Consider the following 14,201-nt stretch of genomic DNA (forward strand, 5'->3'; position numbering starts at 1 on the left):
GTTTCAAAAATAGACAGGTGAAAGATCATTGCTGGCATTAATATTCTATTGCCCAGCAAGGTGGAGCTGACAATCCTGTACTAAGGAAGCAAAAAAAAAAAATAGCAATGCCCTCAAAAAGTGATTTTGCATACAAAGCAATAAGCTTAGGCTCCTCTGCGTAGATCCATCATCCTCCATAATTGCTGGTGCCATCCTCTTCCAAACTTAACTACACAAATGAATCCACTCAAGAGACAGCCCTCCACTCCCAATATGTAAAACTCACCAATCATCCAGACAGGAGATAGAATTACTGCCACCCACAATTAAATCACACTTAAAATTTAACCCAGGCATGAATAAAGGCAGCAAAAATGAACGCTACAGAACTGGAAAAATCTGAGTAATGTAAAGGTTGTGTCTTGTTAATCTAGCAGTTAATTTATATTGTCAAGTAGTCAGATTAGTAGCTGAGGTTCAGTGGGGGAGGAGGTAACTAATTTTAACATGGGTATGCTGTCCAGACTTCGGCTGATTGCCTGGACCTATCCCTGCAATTTTCTTGGAAATATTTCAAAAATGGTTGGCCATTGCCTGGTTCCTAGGGCAGGGAGGTCCAAGGTTATCCCATAGCTTTGTGCCGAAGGCAAGACAAGAACTCAGGGTCTCCAGGTTTCTAACCTGGCATCTTAACTACAGTACTACACCAAACTAGCTTTCCATTTTAACTTATAGTTACACTAAAACATTGGGGTGCAGCTGTATTGTGCTGAACACATCCACATCCAGCTGTAATGATTTATAGGGATGATTTTGAACTGGGTGGAAGAGATGCTGCCTGGGAGATGATCAGATAAGGTGGGGGGAGCCCACAGCTGTTTAACAGGCAGAAAGGAAACTCAGAAAGGATCCCCCCCTAACTTATCGGTCTATAAAAAGCGAGGGTGAGAAATTTGCACTTTCAGGCTTGTAAGCTCCTGTTAACGTACCCTTACAATAAAGTACTGTAGAATTAGCTCACCTGATCTGTTTCCTGTCTGCTCTACCTGGCAAGGCTAGCTAAAGTTCTGTTGTTTGTTAAAAGCACAGCAAATATAAGGTGCCCAAAACTCCTCAGGCCAGAGATGACTTTCTACATTAAAATAAGCAAGATGATAAATTCATATTGGTGCTATTTTTGCATTGCTTGTGTGTGAATAATTAACACCGCTGTGAAAGTTGCATCCATCCATTAATCATAAAACACAGGGCAACCTAGCTACTGTGATTTGAGAGCAAGAAACATCTATCCTCACTCTCAAATGACCAGTTTTTCATTAAGCTAGCCTACATCGCTACTTGATCCTTTGGAATATGGAGTATAGTATAGTCTCCTATTTCAATAGCGCATTTATAAGGGGAAAGTTGGAATTCTTTTCGATGTATGTTTTGGGGGTTTGCATTATCAAATGAAGGAGGAGGAGGAGGAAAATGTCACGTTCAGTACATTTCAAAGGTTGTTCCACATAGTTGCAATATCTAGGATAATCTATTGTTTGGCATTACCAATGTCAGTTTTATTATTAGATTTAATTAAAAATAATAATAAAAATGTTTCTTCAAGTTATTGGACCCTAATGGAATTTCAAATCCCTTTTGAGAATTTTCAACATTATCATTTCTATTGAGGCTAAGTTGCAATGTGTGGCACGCATTTGTTCATAGCAGATGACAAATTATTTCAGCAGTCTTTAGGTGGGGAGCAAGGAAAGTAAATTAATTGGAAGATTTAATAGTTATTGCATTTCCTGGACTTTTGGAAATTAATGCATATCATTTTCTGCCTTTCTAGCAGGCAGCGAAAAGGACATGAAATCAAGATTTAACATTAGGATCAAGGTTGCAACATCGACATGAAATCCACAGATAACCACATCCTGAAGAAAATCAGAATTAAGGCATTCTTTCCTACTGAGGGGTCCTTGGTGCTTTCTGATCTTGGTTGTTTTCTTGCAGATGTTTTATTGCCCAAACTAGGTAATATCATCAGTGCTAGTTTTGGTAATGAAATGTCTACAAGAAAAAAACAAGCTCAGAGTGTACCAAGAACCCCTCATTTTAACTCCAAGTTACAATATTCTCCTTTATTGATTCTTCCTACTGCACAGTTTTTGCCTATTCAGAAAACAACACAACAAAAAGACACTGATAACCTGACACTGCCATAGCTTCCCTTAGGATCACCAAATATTTAAATGTATCAAAATATATGGGCTGGATAGGGAACACCTTGCTTTCTGGAATAAACTGTCCCAATATGCTTGCTAATTAGTGTCTCACTATAACAACAATGCACAATAAGTGCAAAACATTTAGAATGATAAAGCAAGAATAGTATATCTGTGGTACCATCCATTAAGTATTGAAGGGTGGGGTTGCAATACCAACCCTGACTGGCCCCACTCCCATCTATTCTCTGCCTTCCGAGACCCAGCTGATTGGCAGGGTTTTCTTTTGTTGCTCTGCACAGGAGAATGGAGCTGGAAAGCAGGTTAGTAGGGTGGGGAGCAGGGGTAGGATATGACAGGGTTAACTACAGGTTCGGGATTTACGCGCTTCCTAGCACGCTGCGAGCTGCGCGCCTGTAAATCGTCGTCAGCACGCTGCGTGCAGAGAAGCAGCCTTTGAAACAGCCCTCTTTTCCTGCTTTTTAAACTGCAGCGGTGCCTCGTTTGACAGCTGAAGTTGAAAAATCTGGAAATAAAGATCAGGTAAGAACCTGGGTGGGCAGGTGGACAAAAACATCAGCAGACATAGAACCGGTTCTATGTCTGCTGCTCTTCAGAGCTACCGGTTCTACAGAGGTGGACAGAACCAGTAGAAACCCACCCCTGGTGGGGAGGGAATGGGTATTTTACAGTATCCTTCCCCTGCCATGCCCACCAAGCCACGCCCACCAAGCCACACTATCCCCACCAAGCCATGCCCACAGAACCGGTAGTAAAAAAATTGAATACCATCTCTGGTCCAAAGTATGTCTGCTGCCAACTTTACCCACTAGGTAGGAGTGCTATTTCCAGGGTTTAAAAGAAAAGAAGTGATTTAATTATCACCAACACAAGCGCATATAACCTAATCATGAAATCTAAGAATCTTTGTAGAGCCTAGGATCCATTATTACTTGTAGCCAAATCAACACCACAGAACAGGCCTCAAGCTCAGGAACCAGGGGAAGGTGGCAGTCTCACAGCAGATCTACCAGGGCTATTGTAGCCAAGTAGATCGTTGTTCCTCATCAAGAACATCTCAAGTTTCCTTCTTCTTGTGCCATGGATTATCCAGATAACCAGTCTCCCCCCTCCCCCCAGGAAAATATTTCATGCTTGATATACTAGCTTCCGCCTGCCTCTGCAGTGAGCTAGTTAAGAGGCTCTGCTGGGGACTCTTCAGGAAATGGTAAGAGGGGCCTCTCCCCACCACAATAAGCATGCAGTGTGGATAAGCCTATGAGTGAGATAGCCTTAGGCTGCATCAGAGTGCCCCTAATCCTGATATAACCCAAAAGCAGCCTGAAGTAGTTGAGCAAAATCAGTTACCTTGAAGGGAAGTCAGGGGACTGCAAGTAACTTGAAACCGGTAACTGGGGCAGAATAGGAATCAGCAATGGGACAGCCAAATTCATTCCAAGGTTTACAGCCAATTCAAGGATACATGGTGTACAGCAGTAGTATTCAGTTAATACAGAAATTCATATGCTTTTGCAAACTTTAAAAAAGTCTGTGTGTGTGTGTGTGTGTATATATATATATAGGATGGTTGGATGAGATCCAGGGTTATGCTCCAATGAGTTATTCTGGTGCTGGGGGAGTACTGAAATGGCAACTGTTGTTTATAACCCTCACAGCACCATCTGTTCTCTGCAAAATCACTCCAGATTTGCATGAGTAGGATAAAAATCAACTTTCCGCTCCTTTGCTCATGTAAGGGAACGTCTTCCAGATTCGACTCCTTCATTCAGCTCTTTTAATTTGTTTATTTAATTTCTACAGCCGCTCATCTCAATCCAATTGACTTTAGGCAGCAAACAATATCACAATAATTAAAGCCATAAAAACACCCCAAAAATAGTTATACATTTCACATATAAGTGAACGTTTTCATAATGATTACATAAAAAATTAACAGTGCATTCAGATAAAACAGGGCCCCTCACAATTTTAGGACCCCAGGCTCTGGCACATAGCCAGGTCTTTGAAGGTCTTTTGAAAAAAAAAGTAACAAGGATAAGGTTATCTCAACCTTAGGATGCAATACACTTGTATTTCAATAGAGCAGGAAGAGCTATATAGGTAGTCCTTGGTTTGCAATAGTGACAGAGGTAGTATTCAGCAAGTTCTGACCAGTTCTGGAGAACCGGTAGCGGAAATGTTAAGTAGTTCAGAGAACTGGCAAATACCACCTCTGACTGGCCCTGCCCCCATCTATTCTCTGCCTTCTGAGTCCCAGCTGATCGGCTGGGTCTTCTTTTGTTGCCCTGCACAGGAGAATGGAGCTGGAGAGCAGGTTAGTGGGGTGGGGATTTTGCAGTACCCTTCCCCTGCCACGCCCACCAAGCCATGCCTACCAAGACACACCCACCAAGCCACACTATGCCCACAGAACCGGTAGTAAAAAAAATTGAATCCTACCACTAAACAGTCCATTTAGTAACCATTCAAAGTTACAATAGCACTGAAAAGTGTGACTTAGGACCGTTTTTCACACGAGCGTTGTGGCATCCTCATGGTCACTTGATCAACATTTGGATGCTTGGTAGCTACGTCCTATTTGTGCAGTATCCTGGGGTCATGTTTGCAACTTTCTGACAGGCAAAATCAACAGGGAAGCCTTAACCATGTTACCAATTTAATAACTGCAGTGATTCACTTAACAACTATGGCAAGAAAGGTCATCAAATGGGGCAAAATTCACTTAACAAGTATCTCACTTAACAATATAAATTTTGGGCTTAATTAATTGTCATAAGTCAATCGTAACTGGAGAGTGATGACAGTGCTTGAGAGTGGATGAGATTCGTTGATTGCTATTTTGCTTGCTAGGGAAAGGTTACCTCCTTCTCAAAAGGTTTTACTTGTAGTTTTTAACTTGTCGTGCAATAAGAGAGCAGATCTTCTCACTGATCCTAAGCAGAATATGATTTTAAATCTTGCATACTCACCTCTACTTTTCCAGAGCAATCGGGGTACTTCGGATCTCTGGGCACTTCACACTGGTCCCGTCGGCCTTCTATGGCTGTAGGAAAGAAGGAGGAAGATGATATGAACTGTAGTTCCCTAACCGTGTTTCACATCCTTGAAGCAACCAAACCACACTGCCCTTTGAAACAGCTTGTGTTCCCCCACATCCAACACAGATGGTCTGCCAAGTGGAAGGAGGAGGAAGGGAGGAAAAATATGTTTCGTTTGCATTTAAATGTAAGCAAATTCAGTTCATTCATATGGGTAGTCGAATTATTTATTTATTTGCTCTTCTCCAAATATTACTCTGCAGGTTTCCAATTAAAGAAACCTACACATAACACATTTTCAGACTCTGGAACTAGCACAAGGCTTTTCATTTAGGCATGATCTTCTCCCTATTGTTAGGAGTCTTGATTTTTCTTCTAAATATTTGGAATGCTTCGTTATGAAAAATCCTTTTTCCAAGAGTGAAATAGATGGTTTCCAATCTCTGTTTTCACCTCCACATTTAAACCAAATAATCATAAATGATGCAAATGCTCCAATCCCATAAAGCCATAAAGTCCAAATTAATCTGGAAGATGATTTATTATAGGATGCAACAAGTCTTAAATGATGAGTTTCCTTTTCTAGAGGTTATTTATCTATTCAGTATTATTAAATTGTACATACTGTATCTATAAAATAGACTGAACTGGTTTTGTATATGCAAAGCTCTTACTAGGATACATTATGCTTTTTTCTGGAAAACACTTCTAATTTCTTTATTAGAAATATGGCAGATGAAACTATGGGAGCACGCAGCAATCTCCAAAATACTTCAGACATGAAAAAGAAAAAAGAAAAACAAGTCTAATACTAGTTTTTATTTAATTTGGAAACTATAGAGTACAATCCTGTGCATGGCCATTTGTCGCATCCAAGCTTTGATTCTTTTAAAATAAGAAGTTTAAATTCTTCAATTATGTCATTTTATTTTTATAGCTAATCTAAAATTTGACATAAATAGCAGTTAAATATAACAGTTCTGAATGTGACAAAGTGTTAAATTACCATGCAACTCTCCCTGTATTTGTTTTAAAACAAGTTGAAAAATAAGAGTAAATGTGAGATAGTTTTTCTAATGGAGTAGTTTGAATTTTCTTGTAATTATTTCTTATGCTACTCTGCAATTTTCAGTTTAATGTCTATTTGTATAATTTCTGTCTCTTCCTTTTATTATCTATCTATCTATCTATCTATCTATCTATCTATCTATCTATCTATCTATCTATCTATCTATCTATCTATCATCTCCCAGGCCCAATCTTCTGGTTTTCACAAGTTCAGAAATTGTGTAGCATCTGTCCCATCCCTTTAAGACAGATTTTAGGGCTAAGGAATACTGAAGTTGTTAAACCTTTTTTGTTTTAATAGGTTTTGGTTCAGATCTCATAACTAGGTTTGGATAGAGAGACCACATGTGTAACATTATCCCCATCCAGGTAACTTTATGCTCAATGGGAAGATCTTAATTCGCAATACAAAAATCAGTGTGACAGTGACTCACATGATGTGTTCCACCTTGAATGGTGCAATCCCCTGAATGTTTAAAAATCTGCTTCCCTTCATTGTCCATAACTTGTATTAAGCTTAACAGGGCAACAGAAAGAACATTTAAACAAAAAACAAAAAAAAACTGCACTATTATTTTTAACTGCATTGAAGCCTAAATGGAGGTGTAGCAAGTCTCATGACTTCTTTTTATTTGGCTTCTTTAGCAACACTGCAGCAATTTGTCATTCTTTGAGATTTTGTCTACTGGACCCTACATTTATAACTGCATCATTAAAAAAAACAAAAACCTCCAACATAAAGACATGTGCAAATAACAGCAGATATGTATGCTAGTAACTAATTAACTTAGAGGCCATCAATGAGGCAAATAATCACAGGTGCAGAAATCTTCTAGACTAGATAAAATGTAAACACATTACATTTCCTTGAAATATGCTCCAATGTGCTATTCATAACTGAATTGGAGGCCTTGTTCATGCTTGTCTTAGTCGGTCTTTCAGCTTTAACTACAATCATGCCATGATTGCAGTTATTTTACCAAAGACCACAGCAGGCTCCAGAGCAGCCGGTTTCTTGGTCCAACATAACCAATTCCACTTTGGTAGTGAAACACAGAAGGAATCTTCCCAAACTTAATAATTTTGCACTAGGCTAACAACTCTTTGAGGAAGGCAAGCAAAGAGGGGAACAGTGAGTAGTAGAGTCAGGAGACTCCAGGGAACAACATCAGTCCCAGCTAGGATATGGGCTTCCACAGTGCCCCACTGAAGTGGATCCATGATGTTAGTTGTGCTACTAGATATGCTCGAGTACACCTGCCTGTCCCCACATAGCACATGCTTTGCACTCACCCAGCAAGCTCCACTTTGGCATGTTCCATTATTCATACAAAAGAAAGCCAGCAAGGCCTTTATCAACTATTTATAATGTGCTCCATTTGTTTTCATGACTAGTTTTCTGAAACCTATGCAATTATTCATGTCTCTAATGTTAAATAAGGTCATTGCTACTCAGATTTATTAAGAACCCTATCTGCAGATTAAAGATGGATGTTAAAAACTGATATTAAAACAGCCACCGGCTATAGTTTATTGGCTTTTTTGCATTCTCTCTTGCCAGGGGAGAGATGGCAGGCACAGCTATTTGGAGCCACTGGATGGGCAAAGAACATTGAGAGGGAAATTGTCAATATTTAATATTTGAGGGTTACCACACAGTAGCTTGGTTAGACAGGCAGTCATAAAGTGCTCTTGCATCTGCCACATTAATCATCATAATGAAATCCTTTGGCAATTTCAAAGATTAAGTCTTTGATTCAGGAAGGCAAAGGCATCATTTCCAAGTCTATATATGATAAAGAAAGCTCTTTGAAAAAACAGAAAAAGAGGAAGAACAGTGTTCAAGGTGTGAGTAAAACCCTGATTTAAGCAACACCTTAGGAGTCAATGGACCTGTTGGATTGGAATTTATTTCCTTAAGATTCTCTATGCCTGTCTGAAGAGGCAAAAGGTCAAAGGGAAGACATGGTGATGTTCAGGTGATGTTTTAAACAAAAAAAGGTAAAAGATTTGAATCGGGGTGGGGGGATTGAACACAACAAAAGACACCAGGTACAAAAATCTGGCTCCCATCACATACTCATTTTATGCAGCAACTAAGACTTTGGTTGAACCATGCACCAGAACTTCAAGTTCCCTCTGGAACCTCAACAGGTCCTCCTGGTGCTTCAGGCAGACATATTGGTCTTTTCTCCATGCAGCAGAAGTTCAAGAATAATTGGAAGTAATCTCTAAATGACAAGAGACTGATGACTACATCTTCAAATTATACTACATACTATACGTACAAGAAAAAGACTATGTAACTTCCCACTAGGAAATGAGCCATCAGCAATCTGAATCGGATCCATAATTGCTATTAACTCCTGAGACAGCTCATATTCTTGTCTAAAGAAGGTAAATTAAAGTCCCCAAGAGTTGTAAGTCTAGGGGACTCTACCACCAATTTTTGCCACAGAATCAAGTGGCTAAGGTAGAGAAGAAGCCTTAGGAATACTGGTACCCTTGCAGCGGCTTCATCTATTCTAAGAGATCATCCAAGGCTCAACTTTACAAAGAAGTTCCCACACCCAGCAATGTCTGGAGTAGCACTTCTGGAAGCCCTAGAACATCTTGCATTGGCAACGGCAACACCCCTCCCACTTCCCCAGGATCATGGGTGATGGCACACCAGAAATCCAAGTGGGCACAAGATTTGAGGGGCTTCTTATACCTGATACCTAACCAAGCTTTGTAATGCATCCCTGCTCAGCCCCCTTATCAGTGATTAAATCTGTGAATATTAATGCACTGTCAATGAAAACCTGCAAAACTTTCGTTGTGGGGTAAAGAGAGATACTGGCTGGATTTATATTGTACATAATACTAAGTCATGATTTTTTACCATAGTGTATTGAATAAAGCTCAATTGATGAGTTCAAACTTAATACTTCTCACTCTCTCACACACACATACAAAAAACACATTAATGTGATATGGGAGCTCAGACATAGTTGATGAAGTTGTTGAGGCATCATTGAAAACTAAAATGTGTAGAAAAGCACACTTTCCCCGCTCAAGGCCTCTCCTGAAGGCTGGATTATTCTAGAAGCTGCCAAGATGCTATTCACTGCATGTGCAGGATGTTGAAAAGACTATGTGAAAAGAAAATCTTTTTATCAGGAAGATATTAAATAAATATTCTTTTTATCAGGAAGATATTAAAGGCCACACAGTAATCCCCAGACAGATTGCTGGCTCCTTCCCTGTTAAATTTCTATCTCATAGTTAAGGCCTTTTTCTTTCAAAGGGCTTTTGGGGATGGAATCAAAGGATGATGCTACCCCTGAGGCTGTTGATAGGCAGGATTATAATTAGTGTTCACTATTCTTGCAGTTTTTATATATTGCTTTTACTCTTATTTATTGTAACAGGAACCTGTAAGCCACTCAGGATCTTTGGATTGTTGCAGTACAGAAGCTTGAGTAATAAATAAACAGCAAACAATAAATAAGCACATGACAGAAAGGCTTCCCTGGATACTGGATTAAACACTAGTTTGTGGCCACTTTTTTGAGGTAGAAGACCCAAATGCTACAAGTCCCAAGCTTGACAACTCACAGCTTAATACATAAACCTGGCAGGATTTCTCCGATAATTGCCCCGTTTAGATTAAATTAGATTAACAGAGTTGGAAGAGACCTTGTAGGTCATCTAGTCCAAACCCCCACCCAAGCAGGAGACCCTACACCATTTCTGACAAATGGCAGTCCAATCTCTTCTTGAAAGTTTCAAATGATGACACTCCCACAACTTCCGAGGGCGAGCTGTTCCATTGGTTGATTGTTCTCACTGTCAGCAAATTTCTCCTTATTTCCAGGTTAAATCTCTCCTTGTTCAGTTTTCATCCATTATTCCTTGTCTGTCCTTTAGGTGCTTTAGAAAATAGATTGACCCCTTCCTCTCTGTGATAGCCCCTCAAATATTGGAAGACTGCTATCATGCCTCCCCTGGTCCGTCTCTTCACTAAGCTAGCCGAGCCCATTTCCTGTAACCATTTTTCATATGTTTTAGTCTCCAGTCCCCTATCATCCTGGTTGCTCTTCTCAGCACTTTTTCTAGAGTTTCAACATATTTTTATAGTGTGGTGACCAAAACTGGATGCAATACTCTAGGTGTGGTCTTAACTAAAGCTTTATAGAATGGTATCAGTACCTCACTTGATCTTGATTGTATCCCTCTGTTAATGCAACAAAGGATTGCATTGGCTTTTTTGGCTGCCGCTGCACACTGCTGGCTCATATTTACCTGCTTATCCACTAAGACTCCAAGATCCCTCTCACAGTTACTGCTATTAAGCCTGGTTTCACCCAATCTATATGTGTTCTTTTGGTTTGCCTAAGTTTGACTCCCATGGCAAAATAAGAAAGGCAGAGCAACTACTGTAGCATCCCTGAGCTATTGATTAGCTCAGGATGAAAGTCAGCCTAGAAAAAGAGGTTATCATAGGCATGAGTTATGGAGAACAGGAGAGCATGAGTTATGAAGAACAACAGAGAGCAAAGTTGACAAATCCGCATGGGATTTAAAGCACATATTTTAATGGTCCGATTGGGAATCATTTCCTTTAGTGGCTCAGTAGGAAACAAACTGAAATCACTGCAGCATGATTTCCCCAGGATTATGGCTTTTAGCACATCCATCCACTAAAAGGAGGTTATACACACAGTGAGGAATGCTGAAGAAAGAAGTAGGACAAAGGTGTCCTCAGGATATGCATCTGTTGCCAAGGGGACGGGCTCCTTCCCTCCTTACCCTCTCTTCCACCGTGTTGCTGTTGCTGACTTAGGAGATGGTTTGGCAGTTCTAACAGTGAGAATTACAGTTCATAATGTTTGACATTCCACTTATCAATGGCTTTGCAGATACCAACTCTTCCATCCCCTTCTGAGTTAAATGAGACTAATATTAAAAGGATCTTCTCTCTTTTCCCACATTGGTACAAAAGCTGCCAAACAGAACTGAATGTGCAAACGTCCATGGTGTAATTTCCACAGTTTGAAACCACGTGGAACAAAGATTTGATTATGAATGTTCTTTTCACTTAATTTTGCACGTTCCATTTTTCAAGTCTAGAATTAAACCTATAACAAGCTTGTTGTAACTATGTCTCCATTCATTCCTAGTCTAGATTGCCTGATTTAAGATGGATTAGTGCTTCTGATCTGTACAGAATCCAAACATGAAAGATGTTGACTCTTCGTTACACAGATAGTCATGTGATGGCCATGATCTTAAGCCTAATGTGAAATATAAAGCACAAATAGCTTATAAATCGTATCAGAAAGACATGAACTACATTAGGGAATAGAATGAGCAAAACAGATAATCAGCTGATAATCTCTGCATGGATATCTGTTGTGGCTCCGGGTTTGGATTCTGCTCCTGTGGCAGATATGACTTCAAGTGATGAGGACATGGCAGCAAAATATGAGCCGGCATTGCTTAGCGATTTGGATAGTAACCAGGATGAGGAGATGGATGTAACAAGGGAAGATAGACCTGAATTAATAGAGTTGTCAGGACCTTCGACCTCCTCTGGTTCTTTATCTGATCAGCAGCCGGGAATGGCTGACAGGGAAGGCATGAGAGAGTTTTCCAGCGGAGATGAAAATTTGGAGAACTTATGGCTAGACATCAGAAACAGAAGGAGGCTGAGAAGACAAACTCAGTTAGAAAGGAAGCGTCGAGCTAGTCATTAATTAGGGAAATTAGCACGCTTCATAAGTGAATAAAAGGACACAGCTGGGCTGGTGGAATTCGCCAGAAGCAAAGTGACTAATTAGGAGTGAAGACATGCAGCAAACTCTCTGAGGCTTGTGATTTACTGCCACACCAGGATTGCCGGACAGAGTGTGGATTTATTGCTGTGTATTGGAATTTACTCCAGCCGTTCTCTTGTGGGGGTTTGTTTTTGATTTGAATTAATTCTGAAACGGCTGCTTTTTGTTTTGCTCGCCTGCAATTAAAGGGGAGACATAACAGATATCTATGGAGATGCTCAGTCATCCAGGTCATGGTTGTCCTAAAGATGCATTTTCAAAAGGCACCTGCACTGTTTTTCCTTCAAGACATTTCGCTTCCCATCCCAAAAACTTTTTTAGTTCTGAATTGAACTGAAAAAGCTTCTTGCATGAGAAGCAAAAAATCTTCAAGGAAAAACAAAATCCAGTTGCCTTTTGAAAAAGCCCCTTTGGAACTCTGTATGGATATAGGACGTTAGGACGTTATATCAACCACTTAGTTGATATCAACCACGTTATATCAACCACTTGGAGGATTAAGCATTTCCTTCCACAAAAGGCCAAATTGCTTTCTTCTCACTGTGTGGAGAAAGTTTCATTGATGGCTTAACTGGTTGAGTAGAAAGTAGATTTGGTTTGGTGTGATTTAACTTTATATGCAGTTTATCTAAGAGGTTATAAAAAGGTACAGATCTGCATATTTGTACATGCTAATTACTATCTAAAGATGTAGGCATACAGGTGAAACTTGAAAAATTAGAATATTGTGCAAAAGTTTACTGCCTCAGTGCGGCGTGGCATGGAAGCTATCAGCCTGTGGCACTGCTGAAGTGTTATGGAAGACCAGGATGCTTCAATAGTGGCCTTCAGCTCCTCTGCATTGTTCGGTCTCATGTCTCTCATCTTTCTCTTGGCAATTCCTATAGATTCTCTATGGGGTTCAGGTCAGGCGAGTTTGCTGGCCAATCATGCACAGCAATCCCATGGTCATTGAACCAGGTTTTGGTGCTTTTGGCAGTGTGGGGAGGTGCCAAGTCTTGCTCGAAAATGAAGTCAGCATCCCCATAAAGCTTGTCTGTGGAAGGAAGCATGAAGTGCTCCAAAATCTCCTGGTAGATGGCTGTGTTGACCCTGGACTTAATGAAGCACATTGGACCAACACCAACAGATGACATGGCTCCCCAAATCAACACAGATTGTGGAAACTTCATACTGGACTTCAAGCTTCTTGCAGTGTGTGCCTCTCCATTCTTCCTCCAGACTCTGGGTCCTTGGTTTTCAAATGAGATGCAAAAGTTGCTCTCATCAGAAAAGAGGACTTTGGACCACTGAGCAACAGACCAGTTCTGTTTTTCGTTAGCCCAGGTAAGACGCTTCTGACATTGTTTGTTGTTCAGGAGCGGCTTGACAAGAGGAATGTGACATTTGAAGCCCGTGTCCAGGATCCATCTGTGTGTGGTGGCTCTTGATGCACTGACTCCAGCCTCAGTCCACTCCTTGTGAAAGTCCCCAACACTTCTGAATGGCCTTTTCCTGACAATCCTCTCCAGGCTGCGGTCTTCCCTGCTGCTTGTGCACCTTTTTCTTCCACACTTTTCCCTTCCACATAACTTTCTATTAATCTGCTTTGATACAGCACTTTCGGAACATCCAACTTCTTTTGCAATTACCTTTTGAGGCTTTCCCTCCTTATGGAGGGTTTCAGTGATGGTTTTCTGCACAACTGTCAGGTCAGCAGTCTTTCCCATGATTGTGATTCCTATTGAACCAGACTGGGAGACCATTTAAAGGCTCAGGAACTCTTTGCAGGTGTTATGGCTTCATTAGCTGGTTAGAATGGGACACTTTGAGCCTAGAATATTGAACCTTTTCACAATATTCTAATTTTCTGAGATTGTGGATTTGGGGTTTTCATGAGCTGTAAGCCATAATCATCTCAACTATGACAAATCACAGCTTGAACTATCTTGCTTTGCATGTAATGAGTCTATGTCATATATTAGTTTCACCTTTTAAGTTGCATTACTGAAATAAATGAACTTTTGCATGATATTCTAATTTTTCAAGTTTCACCTGTAAATAACCTAATTAAATAGAAACAT

General features: G+C 40.2%; 1 protein-coding gene across 2 annotated transcripts in view; it reads right to left on the minus strand.

The window, feature by feature from the left end:
- MGAT5B (alpha-1,6-mannosylglycoprotein 6-beta-N-acetylglucosaminyltransferase B) overlaps window positions 1-14,201 on the minus strand; it is a 256,643-nt gene that overhangs the window by 108,412 nt on the left and 134,030 nt on the right. For both annotated transcript variants that reach the window (XM_026667540.2, XM_087955715.1), the window contains exon 5: window positions 5,180-5,253. In XM_026667540.2, coding sequence (XP_026523325.2) covers window positions 5,180-5,253 — 74 coding nt within the window. The remainder of the gene's footprint in view (window positions 1-5,179; window positions 5,254-14,201) is intronic.

Source organism: Notechis scutatus, chromosome 2 (genome assembly GCF_049901735.1).
Source record: "Notechis scutatus isolate UNSWTSFEM ecotype Mainland chromosome 2, rNotScu1.2, whole genome shotgun sequence".
Taxonomy (NCBI): Eukaryota; Metazoa; Chordata; class Lepidosauria; order Squamata; family Elapidae; genus Notechis; species Notechis scutatus.